At 31.6% G+C, this 15147-nt stretch overlaps 1 protein-coding gene across 1 annotated transcript; it reads left to right on the top strand.

The window, feature by feature from the left end:
- Nucleotides 1–12822: 12822 nt before the first annotated feature.
- LOC18587467 (phenylalanine N-monooxygenase-like) lies at nt 12823–14927 on the top strand. Its single transcript, XM_018128638.2, has 2 exons — nt 12823–13944; nt 14092–14927. The coding sequence occupies exons 1-2, from the start codon at nt 12916–12918 to the stop codon at nt 14722–14724; spliced, it is 1662 nt and encodes a 553-aa protein (XP_017984127.2). The 5' UTR covers nt 12823–12915; the 3' UTR covers nt 14725–14927.
- Nucleotides 14928–15147: the final 220 nt, after the last annotated feature.

Genomic DNA, 15147 nt, shown 5'->3' on the forward strand with positions numbered 1-15147 from the left:
TTTCTAGAACTATTACTATCAAGTTTTAGATTCTTGGTCTTTGTTACTAAGGCATTTTTTGTCAATCCTTTTTGCCTAAAAGCTCTTCTTTGCTCTAGGCCTTCTAGGGCATTTACTAATTCTTTTAACGTCATCTGAGTTAAGTCCCTTGAATCCTCCAATGAAGAAATTTTTGACTCATACTTATCAGGAAGACCAATTACCATCTTGCTAACAAGCCTTTCCTCAGTCATTGTTTTCCCTAGAAGCCTAAGTTGATTTACTACTCCTATCAATCTTCCAGAAAATTCTCTAATAGACTCATTGTCCTCCATAGTCATCATCTCAAACTGTCTAGTTAAATTTAAAGCTTGAATTTGTCTAGTCCTTTCACTACCTTGAAACTCTTCCTTCAAATGACCCCAAACCTCTTTTGGATTATCTAAATGCATGATCCTAGAAAATATTTCATCAGATAGAGCAGATTGTAAACAGGACAATGCTTTGTACCTTTTAGCTTTGTCTTCTTCAAACTATTTTATCTTAGCAAGAGTAAGATTCGCATGCCTCTAGACTAGCTCTACCCCCGTCTCCACCACATCCCAAAGGTTGAAAGCTTTGAGATATGACTGCATATTGACAGACCAGAAAACATAATTTTCTCTAGTGAACAGTGAGGGAGCTGAGATGCTAAATCCAGCAGTCACCATGAAAGCAAAAATAGAGAAACTATAACAAGAACCAAGAGAATTGAAGAGCACCAAACAAAGCAGCCCCTTAAGACTCGATTGACAGCTCTGATACCATGTTAAAGATCAAATGATTTCTGAAAGATTGAATGGTAGAAAACAGAGCAACCATGAACTAAGAGCAGAAAGAAAGAGAAATCAACAAAAGAAGGAGAAACCTTCATTAAGCAACCAAGAAAATATATACAATTTATTAAAAAAAAAAACTATTATACAAACCACTTGAGCTAGTATTTTATATTCCTGGAGCATAGGGATCTGCAATAGATACCTTGACACCTTAGCAAATTCAAGACACACCCAAGAGTAAGGGCTATTTGAAGGAAAAACAAAGGTAAATGGAAATCCCTAACAATTGGGAAACAATAACTCTCAACAATAACAAAGTAAAGTAAATAACCAACTTAGTAAATAAAGCTTATGACTAAAATGACAGTAATTATAACTTCAAATGACAAATTCTTTCCTCAGTCAACCTCAACAAGTTGTTGCACCATTTCTCAACAAAACCAGATACAAGGCACAAAAAAAAAACAGCCACAGCAGAACCAAAGATCATGGGGAAAAATCAGAGCAAATACGAGAAGTATAGACTGCTAGTCAAGCAATATGCTTATCTAGAAATCAATCATAAAAACCATAACAAACCCAACCAGTCGAAGTATGTAAAATGATCCAAGAAGAAATGAGCGGGGTAAGATGCAAAAAAGAGAATTTTCAAGTAGTAAAGAAAGATTGAATAATATCAAAAGAGCACCTAGTGCGAAATCATCACTGAATAGTAACTTTCTCAATACTCTCAAGGTTGTCGAGCACAACTTGCTCAGGGCAATGTGGTTACAGGGCATGACCCAGTTGCTTGCCAATATCCCAAGAAGATATTGTTCCATAATTGTTAGTAGTTGAATCTGAACAAGCAGCTTTCTTGATTAATTTTCGAATACCTTTTTTTCTCAATTTCTTTGAATTTTTCCCCCTTTCTTATTTTTGTTGACTAGATCTGGAAATTCATCATCAAGGGAGAAAAAGTTAACATTGGAGCGAAAGAAGGACCAATCATCAAAATCTGAGTTGACAGTTGTTTGATGGAAAAAGCTAAGCTGATTTGAAGATTGGAGAAAAGTAAAAGAGGAAGAAGTTGATTAAGATTGAGTTTGAAATTGGGGTGGATTTTATTGATGTTGGACTAATTGACTTGGGCTAAAGTACAAGTCCACAACAAGGTTTAGTCCTGTGGGTTCAAAAAAAGATTGGGCTGGGAAAGCATGAATAGGTTCAATAGTAAGAAACAAGGCTTAAGTTGAGTTGTGGGTAAGTTCAGGTGAGATATGACAAGTATTCTCATGACTTATATGTTCTAAATTTTCAGGTTCAAAGGATGAAGATACACCAACAAGGGTTACCAAGTCATGACATTGAACATGATTACCATTATGGGTCGAAATTGGGAAATGTTGAGCTTGATCACCATTTTGGGCCAAATGAGGTAAAAGATTTGGACTCAATTAGCTATGGTTTAATTGAGGCAGGTTGATGGGATGAGTAGGAGATCTTTTCTAAGTAAGGACCTTACCTTCAATGACAACGTCTCCTCCAACATCATCTGTACCTATGTCAACGTCAGGTTGACTAGAACAATCAAAGCTGACATCATCTTTCCAATGAGTGAGACTTCAGCAATGAAGCAAACAGTTAGGCAAAAATTCACAGACTTGAATTGGATAGATTTTGTTACCAACAGCCAAGTGAATAATCTCATCAATTTTTTATGAACAACTTGTATTAATAAGAATAGTAACTTGCTCCACTACAAAAAAAAAAAAAGCTTTTATCAACGAAATCTATTCCATCGATAAAAATTCAACTGTAATTACCGATGAAACAAGATTGTAAGGAATACTGATGAAATGAAATCCGTCGGTATTTCGTCGATAATTTAATTACGTGAATGAACAGTAAGATGGTACAAAATTTATAGATCGAATCTATCGATTTGGTAATAGGTTACCAAAAAAATTGGCCGACCATGTTAGTGACTAATTACCTTATCAGTAATGTGGTAAGACATTGGTCAGCTTACTGACAAAATTCTCATCAGTATTTATTTTTTAATTAATGACGAAAGATTTCGACGGTGATTTAGCTTATAATAAATCTTAAAATTTATATGCCAAATTTTTCATCCCATTTATCCCTATTTTAATTACCAACGAAAGATTTTGTCAGTTATTTCACCGATAATTAAAATAAAAATCCACACGTCTGATTTTTTTCCTCATGTATCCTTATTTTAATTTCTGATGAAATCTTCTGTCAGTGATTTTGTCAATAATTCAAATAAAAATCTACACGCGATATTTTTTTCCCCATTTATCCCTATTTTAATTACTGACAGAATCTTTTGTTAGTGATTCCATCAATAATTAAAATAAAAATCCCCACGTGGGATTTCTTCCCTCATTTCTCCCTTTTCTCTTCTCTCCCTTCTTCTCTGAACATGGCTTCTTCTATCTGTTTAGTTTGCTACTGCTGGACTTCATTATATCTTGTTTGCTGGCATGCTTGGAGTCGCTATACCTTCCTTTTTATTAAACTTCCTTTTTCAAGAAAGAAGACAAAGTCTAACATAACATGCGCAGTTATTCATTCCTTTAAATCAAATTGTATTTAAAGAAACATTTTTCTCAAATTCTTTACCTTAAAATATTTTTTGAACGCACTTGTATTTGGATATATAAAATATCTAACAACATAAACTTAGTCAGCAATTTAAGACTCGTATGGCCGTAGGGATTTTTATTTTTATTTTCCCAAGCTAGTAAGGTTTAGGTTTTTAAGGATTGAAAATTTAGGGATTTAGCTTGCTGGATTTTTATTGTTAACTTCAAGGTTTTAGGGATTATTTATGGATTAATGTAACCATGATTATTTGTTTGAATGTTGCAAGCATTATTGTTGATTTGTTGCTTCAAGGTAAATCGCTTGTTGATTAGTTGTTGGAATTTTGTTAGCTTAGGGTTTGTATATTAGGTTTGATTTGATGTTGGCATGAATTATTGCTGGCATGATTTTGGGAAAATATTTTGTTGTATGTTGCTGGTTGAGTTTATGTTGTATTTTGGGAAAATAATTTGAATTTATGTTGAAAATATTTGGGATTTGTTACTGTTTGTTGGTTGAATTTTAATGAAGCAAAATTTGCTTGATTAAAATGTTTGCTGGTTGAATTAAAATGTTGGTTGTTTTACCCAAAGTTTAGTAATCAAGCAAAATTACTATTTTAAGTAATTCAGCAAACTTCCGTAATCTAGTAATTAATTAAGCAAAGTTTAGTAATTAAGCAAATATTTAAATTAATGGAATTAAATTTTAGTAATCAAATAGAATTAAGCAAGTGGAAAATTGTTTTAGGATATAAGTAATTAAATAAATTAGTAATATTGTTTAATTTAAAAATATTTAAATTAATTAAAATGTTAATGAGTCATTTAAATAATTAAGTTAATTAAGTAATGAAATGTATTATAAGTAATCAAGCAATAAATTAAATGAGTAATATTATATAATATTTTTTTATTTAAATTAATTAGGTATTTAGGGTTATAATTACAAAATTTAACTAATTCTGAAGAATAGTGTATTAGTAATTAATCAATTAATGAATTAATTAAATTAGTAATTTAACAAACCAAATGATACTAATTAATCAGTTCAAAATGTTTTAGTAAATTTAGTAAAATTGAGAAGTACTTACATTAATCAAGGCTTCATTGAATTAATTAAATAATTTAACAGATCAAATGAAAAAAAGTTTTAGTAGTTAAGCAATAACAAAATTAGTAATATTATTTAAATTTAAAAATATTTAAATATATTAAGGTGTTTAGTAAGGTAATTAAATAATTTAGTTAATTAAGAGTTAAGGTGTTATAAGTAATTAAGGAATTAATTAAATTAGTAATATTATTTAATATTTTTTATTTAAGTTAATTAGGGGCTTTGGGGAATTAATTACAAAATTTAACTAATCCAGAAGAATCATGTATTAGTAATTAATCAATTAATTAAACTGGTAATTTAACAAATCAAACAGTAGCAATTAATCAATTCAAAATGTATTAGTAAATTTAGTAAAATTTAAAAGTATTTACATTAATTAAAGTTCTGTTAAATTTATTAAATAGTTTAACTAATCAAATGAAAAAAAAAATTTAGTAGTTAAGCAATAAACTAAATTAGTAATGTTATTTAATTTTAAAAATATTTAAATAAATTAAATTATTTAGTGAGGTCATTAAGTAAATTAGTTAATTAAGTGTAAGGCCATTATAAGTAATTAAGGAATTAATTAAATTAGTAATATTATATAATATTTTTTATTTAAATTAATTAAGGGGTTTAGAGAATTAATTAGAAATTTTAACTAATTCTGAAGAATCATTTATTAGTAATTAATCAATCAATCAATTAAATAAATTAGTAAGTTAACAAATCAAAGGATAGTAATTAATCAACTCAAAATGTATTAGTGAATTTAGTAAAATTTAAAAGTATTTACAATTAAAGTTTTATTAAATTAATTAAATAATTTAACTAATCAAATGAAAAAAAGTTTTAGTAGTTAAGCAATAAACTAAATTAGTAATATTATTTAATTTAAAAATATTTAAATAAATTAAAGTGTTTAGTGAAGTAGTTAAATAATTTGGTTAATTAAGTGTTAGGGCATTATAAGTAATTAAGCAATTAATTAAATTAGCAATATTTATAATGTTATTTTTTTAATTCAAATTAATTAAGGGGTTTAGGGAATTAATAACAAAATTTAGCTAATTCTGAAAAATCATGTATTAGTAATTAATCAATTAATAAATTACTTAAATTAGTAATTTAACAAATCAAATGATAATAATTAATCAATTCAAAATGTATGAGTAAATTTAGTAAAATTTAAATGTATTTACATTTATTAAGGTTTTATTAAATCAATTAAATAATTTAACTAATCAAATGAAAAAAGTTTTAGTAGCTAAGCAATAACCTAAATTAGTAATATTAATTAATTTTAAAAATATTTAAATAAATTAAGGTGTTTAATGAGGTAATTAAATAATTTAGTTAATTAAGTGTTTAGGGTTTAAATGTAATTAAGGAATTAATTAAATTAGTAATATTATATAATATTATTTTTTATTTACATTAATTAAGCGTTCTAGGGAATTAATTACAAAATTCAACTAATTCTGAAGAATCATGTATTAGTAATTAATTAATTAATTAAATTAGTAATTTAACGAATCAAATGATAGTAATTAATCAATTCAAAATGTATTAGTAAATTTAGAAAAAGTTAAATGTATTTACATTAATTAAGATTTTATTAAATTAATTAAATAATTTAACTAATCAAATGAAAAAAGTTTTCGTAGTTAAGCAATAAACTAATTCTAGTATTTATTTGGATTTTGTTTTCGATTTATGTTTTTGTTAAAATTTGATAATGGACAACATCATATGTCTGTTATAATCTTTTTCTCATAATGAAACGAGATAAAAATTAGATGTATTCCCAAGTTGATTCAAGTGAATTTTTTAGGATAGAATTTGTGAATGTCATAGATGAATTTATTTCTTTTGCGTTCAATCAACCAAGATACGTGACTGAGAATAAAATCAAATGTCCTTGCTTTCGGTGCATGAATAGCAAGTTTTTCGTTGCTTATAAGGTTTGAGAACACCTATTTCGTAAAGAGTTTACCAATGCATACACAATATGGGGTTGCACATGGCGAATCATTCCATGCTAACCAATGATCGTGACATTTTGTTGGTGAGCGGAACAAAGTTGTTAATGAATTTAGAGTAGAAAATCCATATGCTGAAATGGTTATGGATGTTTTACTATCGGAGTTTTAGTTCAATGATAAGATCCATGATGAACCAATCTTTCCAGAAGATCCAAATCCAAACGTTGTGTCGTTCTTTTTGTTGTTGAATGATGTTGATGCAACTTTGTGGGTCGGATGTGAGAAGCACACAAAACTGTTAGTTATATCCCAATTACTAAATGTGAAGTTAGAATTTAACATGAGTGAGACATGCTTTAGTCGTTTGATGTAGCTAATGAAAGGGATGTTGCTAACCGATGAAGCATTGCCGACAAACCTTTATAAAATGAAGACAGAATTGAAAGAACTTGAGCTCGGCTATCAGAATATCATGCATGTAAGAATAATTGTGTGTTGTTTTATAATGAATATTCCGAGTTGCCTTATTGTTTATCCTGTGGTCATTTTCAGTATAAACCAAATAAATCAAAAGGAAGAAAGGAGAAAAAAAAATTGTTAGGGAAAATTGTAAAACACATGACATGGCATGCCACACACCAATCTAATGATGGAGTGCTAAGGCATCTTGTTAATGGTTAAGCATGGCAACATTTTAATCGCACCCATTAGTTTTTTGCTTTTAAGCCTCACAGCGTCAAACTATGTTTATGTTCAGATAGTTTTTGTCCATTTGAACCAACAACGAAACCGTATTATGTTTGGCTTGGAATATTCACTGTCTATAACTTACCTCTATGGATGTGCATGAAGCAAACGTATGTCTTTCTTAGTATAGTCATCCCAAGGAGGACAAGTCCCATACAGAACATTGATGTGTTCCTCCGACCTTTCATAGATGACTTAAAAGCTCTATGTGATGAAGGATTGGTCACGTATGATGCCTTTACTCACCAATTTTTTTTCTATGAGCAACAATCCATTAAACCATTAATGATTTCCCTACATATGATATGTTGTCTGTTTGAGGCACTCATGGACGTTTATCATGTCCATATTGCATGGAATATGGAAAGAGTTTCTTTTTGGAGTACGAGAATAAGGCTTGTTTTTTTGTTGTCATCAACAATTCTTGTCGATGGATCATCCTTTTCATCGCCAAAAAGATAAATTTAAGAAACGTGTTAAACGGGACCCTCCAATTCTTTGGTTATCCAGTGCAGAGATCTTAGAACTATTGGAATCAATTCCAAATATCATGTGTGGGACAAATGTGGGAGACCAGAAATTATCGAGTTTTGATCAAACCCATAATTGGACTAAGAACATATTTTAGAAGTTGTCGTATTGGCAGACAAATCTCATTCGTCACAACTTGGATGTGATGTATATTGAGCGTAGTACATTTGAAAATATATTCAATATGATGATGGATATTCCAAGGAAAACGAAAGACTATATCAAGGCTCGCCGTGATTTGGAGTTGTATCGCAAGCATTAGGAATTGCACTTAATTGAAAATAACAATAAACTTTTTAAACTGAAAGCTTCATACACTTAATTGAAAATACAATATGGAGAAGAATTTTAGTATGTCAAATCTTGGCTTAATGAATTATTTTCTTGGAATATAAATACGCCAAACAAACAAAGGCGTTTTTGTATCACAAGGAAATTATATCAAGAAAATTTTCAGCAAATTTCACATGAGCAATTGCAACTCAGTTTCCTTTCCTTTTGTTGTGAATCAGAAATTTACTACTAATGATGGTTGCAAGCCTGAAGATGCTTCAAGTTTCAGAAGTCTAATTGGAAGTCTGTTGTATGTTTACTCTACTCGTCCAGAACTAATGTACTCAATAAGTCTAGTATCCAAATTTATGAATGAACCTACTGATGTTCATTTTGCAACTACTAAACGTATCCTTATACATCTTATAGGCAGCATCAGTTATGGCATATACTTTGGCAAATTGAAGGAAATAAATTTGGTCAGATACTCAGATAGTGACTAGGTAGGTAGTGTTGAGGACTCCAAAAGTACTACTGGTTATACATTCACTTTTGGCAATGGAGTGTTTACTTGGAATTCACACAAGTAATGTGTTGTTGCTTAGTCATCTACTGAGGCAGAGTACAAGGCAGCCAATGCAGCGACTAATCAAGCAATGTGGTTGAGGAATATCTTAAATGACTTAACCTTTGTGCAACAGTCTCCAACAAGTATATTAGTTGATAACAAGTCTGTAATTGCCATCACAAAAAAAATTCTGTGTTTCATAGCAAGACTAAGCATATCAAGGTAAAATTTAATGCTATAAGAGAGGCTGAAAGGAATGGTGAAATCATCCTAGAACATTGATCTTTTGTTAATCAATTGGCAGGCATCATGACTAAGACTCTGCCTAAACCCAAGTTTGAAGCCTTTAGAACCAAGATGCATGTGTGTTGTTGATGTAGGCTTCAAGGAAGAGTTTAAATAGAGGCGGAGGGGCGGGGGAGCGAGTGCCCCCCCCCCCCCCCCCCCCCCAAACAATTTAAGAAATTATATAAGTTACTCTTTTTTAAAAAAATTTAATAATTTCATCCCTACAAAAATTTGAAAATCTTTTTAACATATTTTGATTTTTTTAGAATTTTATAATTTTGTCTCTACAATAATTTTTTATTTGATGAAATGTCCCATAACAATTAGTTAACAGCTAATTTTAATAGGACTAAAATAATAACTATTGCAATAGAATTATTCCCAAACCCTACTCATCCAAAACCTCACAACCACCCCCTCTTGTTCTCTTTTCTTTTTACCAAAACCCATAAAAATAAAAATAAAAATGTCTATTTCACTTTTTTGCTTGCCAGCATTCTCTGTGTGGAATACTTCTAATTCGGTAACTCAATTTTTATCTGATGATAATGGGTAAGTTTGATTTATTTACTTATTTTATTTTTAATACAACTTTAAATTTTTTCTTTATTTAATAATTTCTACTTGGTGATTTTGATTTAGGATTTACCATCTTAATAATTTTTTGTTGAAAACAACAAAATAAAGATTTGATTAAGCACCTAACGTTAGTTATTACTTATTTATTTAGGCATTGTTTGATTGCTCTCCTACAAATTACTTGTGTTTTTTTTATTTGCTAAGATTCTTGTGAACAATTAAGTTTTTTATTCAAGATTGCTTCCTCATTGAGTTGTTTATTGATATTGCATTAATTTTTATGATTAATTTTAAAGAATTGCTTCCCATTGAATTATTCATTGATAGCCCTTAATATTTTTTAATGAAATGCTTTCTATCGAGATTTTTGTTATTATATTTGTTAATTTTTGTTTGTTGTTAAGTTTATCTAGAAATTGAGATTATTTTCATTATTAAATTATTTATAATTATACTAGTTAATTCCTTTAAGTAAATTATTAAGATTGTTTCTTTGAATGATTTTTAGAATTTATTTGTATAATTTTCATATGAATTTTTTTTTCATTTAAATTGTTTTCTGTTGTCTTGGGCTCTTCGCCCCCCAAACACGAAACCTTGACTCCGCCACTTAATGTAAAGCTAGCTTTTAATCAACGGGTGGACTTGTTTTTGTATTTGGTTTGTCGTACTGATTATTAAGGATAATGTACCTTAATCAACAAGTGTTAACCATGTGTGGTTCATATTTAAGGTTGTAAATGGTTGTTCATGAATGAAGAACTTTGATTTCATCAATCTTTGCTCTCTGCTTTTCTTTCCTTTGCTGCAGAGAACTTGTACTTCTTTCTCTTTGGATTTGTGACAGCTCGCACTTTCTTGTTACTAGAGCAAAATACAACAAAGAAAGTACATACGTGGGAGATGTCCTTTAATGTCTGGCTGCAGATGTTCTAACCATTGAGATGCAAGCTGGCGGGTGAAAAACAATGTGTCACTCATATCAGTTAAGTCATTCGTTTCTCCATTACAGTCACCAAAGAAACATAAATCATGTTTAACAACTGAGAATAGTTGATTCAAGATATTTAGTTTTACTGTACAGACAACAGCAAACATCGGGTATCTAAATCTTGCTTCATTGCCATGTTTTTATCATGTTCAAAGATGAATAAGCTTCTGGCCATCACTCTACTATTATCTTTTCAACATCTAATCGTTATTAGACCAACTATTCTGACATTTTTCAGGGATGTTCTGAAATAAAGATTTAAATAACATATACAAATTCAAGAAGAAAAGGATTTGTTATAGTATATGTGTCAGTGGGTACCTTATATACTTACATTTGACAAATGTGAAATCTGTAAGAAACAATTGTTCTTATCCTTAACCATCGGAATCTCCCTCCTGTTTGAAAGTTATCTCCAAGAAGGATGAAAATCCTGAAAAGGTAAATACTTTTGTTGTAAAGTTACACCTACTACTCCGAATTCAAAGTCCAAATAAGGTACACATGTATGATTATGAAAAAGAGAAGAGGGAAATTATGAGAGATAACTTTTTTCATAAGCCTAATTCAAAAATATCATTCATTATAATTTTTACTATTTTTAGTCAATCTTTTACATAACTTGACAACAATGCCCTTTAAATAATTTTAGACAAATTAAAAAAGTTTTAATTTTCTCGATCCCGCCATCTAGATAAAAATTTTAAAATTAAATCTCGATTTCTCTCTCTTACCAAATACTGTTTATTTCGCCTTCCAGCTCTTTCTAGCCATCCCAAATAGCAGAGATGACCTCAAGCTCTTTCTTATTTTGTTTTATTTTTTGGATAGTGTATCTTGGGGTTCTCAAGGGCAATGAATAGCGATTTTACTCTTTTATAGTGATTGCAGTAAGCATGATGAATGTGGTAACTAGATGCTTTCTAGTGATGACTTGCTTCAAAACGTGTGCTGCGATGAAAATGCTTGTGTTGATGAGTTAGATCAGATTGGTTAAAATGATGGGCTCCAAGAGAAAGAACAGCTAAAGTATGTTTAATGGGTTTTTATGGTGGTTCACGATTTTATTGTATTTGAGATTGAGATGATTGTTAAGCATGTTTGTTAGAGATTTTATTTCTTTTTATGGGATTTTGAGTTAGAATTGCTCAGGGAATATTTTGTAAAGGAAGAATATTTTATTTTTGCACAAGGTGAGTGAGCAAGGCCCTCCCGATAGGGATATATTTTATCTTGCTTCAGAGGGTTATGGAATTTTGTAACCTCTCTTTTATGAAATGTACAATTTCTTGGCTTAGCAAAAACAAAAAGATAAAGTATGTGTTTTAGGTTCTTAAGTTTATTGGTTTATTCATAAACCCTAAAAATGAAGAGTTGAAATTGATTAAACATATTTGTACATTAGAATACTGTATGACTTTGACAACTTAAACCTAGCTGTGAGCAGGCAAATCAATTGGTTATTAGATATTGCATTATTGGTTTTTAGACATTGTGTCACTAGTTTTTTAAGTATTGCGTAACTGATTTTAAGCATTGCATGATTAAATTTAGACATTGCGTGACTGATTTTTAAGCGATGTATAAGTTATGCAATGCCTTATTAACAAGTCACGCAATGCCTTATTAACTAGTCACGTAATTCCTATCAACTAGTCAAGTAATGTCATATCAACCAGTCACACAATACTTAAAAATCAGTCACGCAATGTCTAAAAACTAATCACGTAATGTCTACAAACTAGTCATGTAATATCTAAAAATTAGTAATGCAATGCCTAAAAACTAGTCAAACAATGTCCAAAGACTGATTACGTAATGTCTAAAAACTACCAAAACTACTGTATTTTATTTAACAAAAATAATAATTTCAAACAATACACCATATTCTATCTAACAACATAATTAATGAATATACCTACTTGATGAAAAATACTCAAAATGCTTAAAGGTTTTTCTTCATGTATCAAAAATCACTCCAAAATACTTAAAAATGCTCAAAAAGTTTTTTTTTCGTGCATAAAAAACTATTCCAAAATATTTAAAATGCTAAAACGTTTTTCTTTCTGATAAGGAATACTCCAAAGATAAATAGTCTAATGAAAAAAGCTCAAAGAATATGAGTCGATTTGAGACACTGACCTAAACATATGGGTCCGTTTCATTAAAGATAATTTTGTTCAAAATTAATTTGTCTTGGTTAAAAATAGTAAAATTATAAAGAAAATTATTTTCGAAAACACTTTACGTATGAGAGATATTTTTGAAAAGATTTCAAAAGAGAAATTAATGAAAAGGACCTTCTCCATTATGTAAACTTGGTTCCGCTTACTTTGTTTCATTCCATGCCTCACATTCCAAGGACAAGTTGAGAAAAATTTTCCATTGTCACCCAATTAGAGCTATTCTCTCCCTAGATACTATCAACTTTCTTCAAACACGAACGAAGCCTTGCTTTCAGCCATGGAAAACAGTTCCTCAAAAAATGTTACCTTTTCATTGTTGTCATGGGGCTTGCTTTATTTTGCTACCTCTAGACTTGTTTCTTTTCATTCACCGTTTCTCTTCGTGCTTCTCACTATATTCCTTTTTGTTGTCAAAGCAAAGGGCAAAGCCAGCAAGACAAAGAGCAACCAAGCATCTCTCCCTCCAGGCCCAACTCCCTGGCCAATCATTGGAAACCTTCCGGAGATATGGAGAAAGAGGCCAGCCTTTCGGTGGATTCATGGCCTTATGAAAGAACTCCACACTGATATTCTTTGCGTCCGCCTTGCAAATATTCATGTCATCGCTGTCACTTCGCCTGTCATTGCTCTAGAGTTTTTGAAGAAAAATGATTCAGTTTTTGCATCAAGGCCTGTTACGATGGCAACCGAGTACTCCAGTCGAAGATTCTTGACAATAGCTGTGGTTCCGTGGGGAGATCAATGGAAGAAAATGAGAAGGGTTGTAACCTGTGAAATTCTCAGCACATCCAAACTTCACTCTTTACTTGAGAACAGAACCGAAGAAGCTGATAACCTTGTTAGGTTCATCTACAACCAATGCAAGAGCAATGGCCATGATAATTCCACCGCCTCAGCAGTCGTTAATCTAAGACTTGCGATGAGGCAATACAGCGGAAATGTCATCAGGAAGATGATATTCAACCGAAGGTACTTTGGGGAAGGTAGAAAAGATGGAGGCCCTGGATATGAAGAAGAAGAGCATGTGGAATCACTCTTCACAGTGCTCAGGCACGCTTACTCTTTCATCTTGTCAGACTATATACCTTGGTTGAGATCATTTGATTTGGAGGGCCACGAGAAGACTGTTAGTAAGGCTATGAAAATTGTGAATGAGTACCAGGATCCCTTGATTGACGAGAGGGTCCAAGAGTGGAGAGAAGGCAAGAGGACGGAGTCTGAAGACCTCCTTGATGCCTTCATTTTAGCCAAGGATTCGAATGGGAAGCCAGCTCTTTCAATCGAAGAGATTAAAGCCCAATGCGCGGTGAGATAATCTAACCATACATACCTTTTCTGCCATGTGTTTTTGGTCTGGTCATAACAAAAACTAATTTCATTAGTTATAGTAATAGTAACAATATTTATCATCAAATTTGTGTTTGGTATTAGTCTGAATATTTTGTTTATGCAGGAGTTAATGCTTTCAACCGTAGACAATCCTTCAAATGCTGTGGAATGGGCAATGGCGGAAATGATCAACCAACCTGAAACTCTCCTGAAAGCAGTCGAGGAAATAGATGCTGTGGTCGGAAAAGAGAGGTTGGTTCAAGAAGCTGACATTCCCAAACTCAACTACGTCAAAGCTTGTGCAAGGGAAGGCTTTCGTCTTCACCCCGTTGCACCCTTTAACCTACCCCATGTTTCAACCGCCGACGCCACTGTTGCTGGCTACTTCATCCCCAAAGGTAGTCACGTCTTGCTCAGTCGTTACGGCCTAGGCCGGAACCCCAAGGTTTGGGATGACCCACTGAAGTTCAAACCTGAGCGCCATTTGAAGGATGGTTCCATGTGCGTTGATCTGACAGAGACAGACCTGAGGTTCATTTCTTTCAGCACAGGGAGGCGCGGGTGCATGGCCGTGGCTCTTGGGACTGCAATGACCGTGATGCTGTTGGCAAGGCTGCTTCAAGGTTTCACTTGGAGGGTTCCACCTAATGAGGCAAGCATCGATCTCTCTGAAGCAAACGATGATCTCTTCATGGCCAAACCTCTGCAAGCACTTGGTCAACCTCGCTTGCCTGCTCATCTTTATCCAGCTAATTAATCAGTCATGAAAAAGCTTCAATTATGAATAAACCTGCAATTAATTTGAATATTTCCTGCTATGAAGCTCTTTTTATGAAGGTTGATTTCAATTTGGTAATTGGGTACTTTGTGGCTTATGAATTATATTAATAAATTATTCTACAAAGTATTTGAAAAATAATGTTTAGTTCTCACTAATGATATATGAAATTATTTATTGCATATACTTTTTTCTAGTATTTATTTTCTTGCTAAACAACAGGGGTTTTGCTCTTTTCCTTCTTCTTTAAGGCTTGAGTTGAATCATACCATTGCCTTCTTCAATATACAAGCTCTATGAACAAATTTTGGATCCCTATGGATATATAGGTGGTACAATCACACATTCTATAAATACATCACACATCAGTTCTCATAACCCACCATAGTCACAATGGAGAAA

The sequence above is a fragment of the Theobroma cacao genome, chromosome 10 (assembly GCF_053813885.1).
Source record: "Theobroma cacao isolate CCN51 chromosome 10, ASM5381388v1, whole genome shotgun sequence".
NCBI classification, from domain to species: Eukaryota; Viridiplantae; Streptophyta; class Magnoliopsida; order Malvales; family Malvaceae; genus Theobroma; species Theobroma cacao.

Coding starts and splice junctions, on each gene's coding strand:
- LOC18587467 (XM_018128638.2), top strand. CDS start 12,916: ATGGAAAACAGTTCCTCAAAAAATGTTACCTTTTCATTGTTGTCATGG. Junction 13,945..14,091: donor AGATTAAAGCCCAATGCGCG/GTGAGATAATCT, acceptor TTGTTTATGCAG/GAGTTAATGCTTTCAACCGT.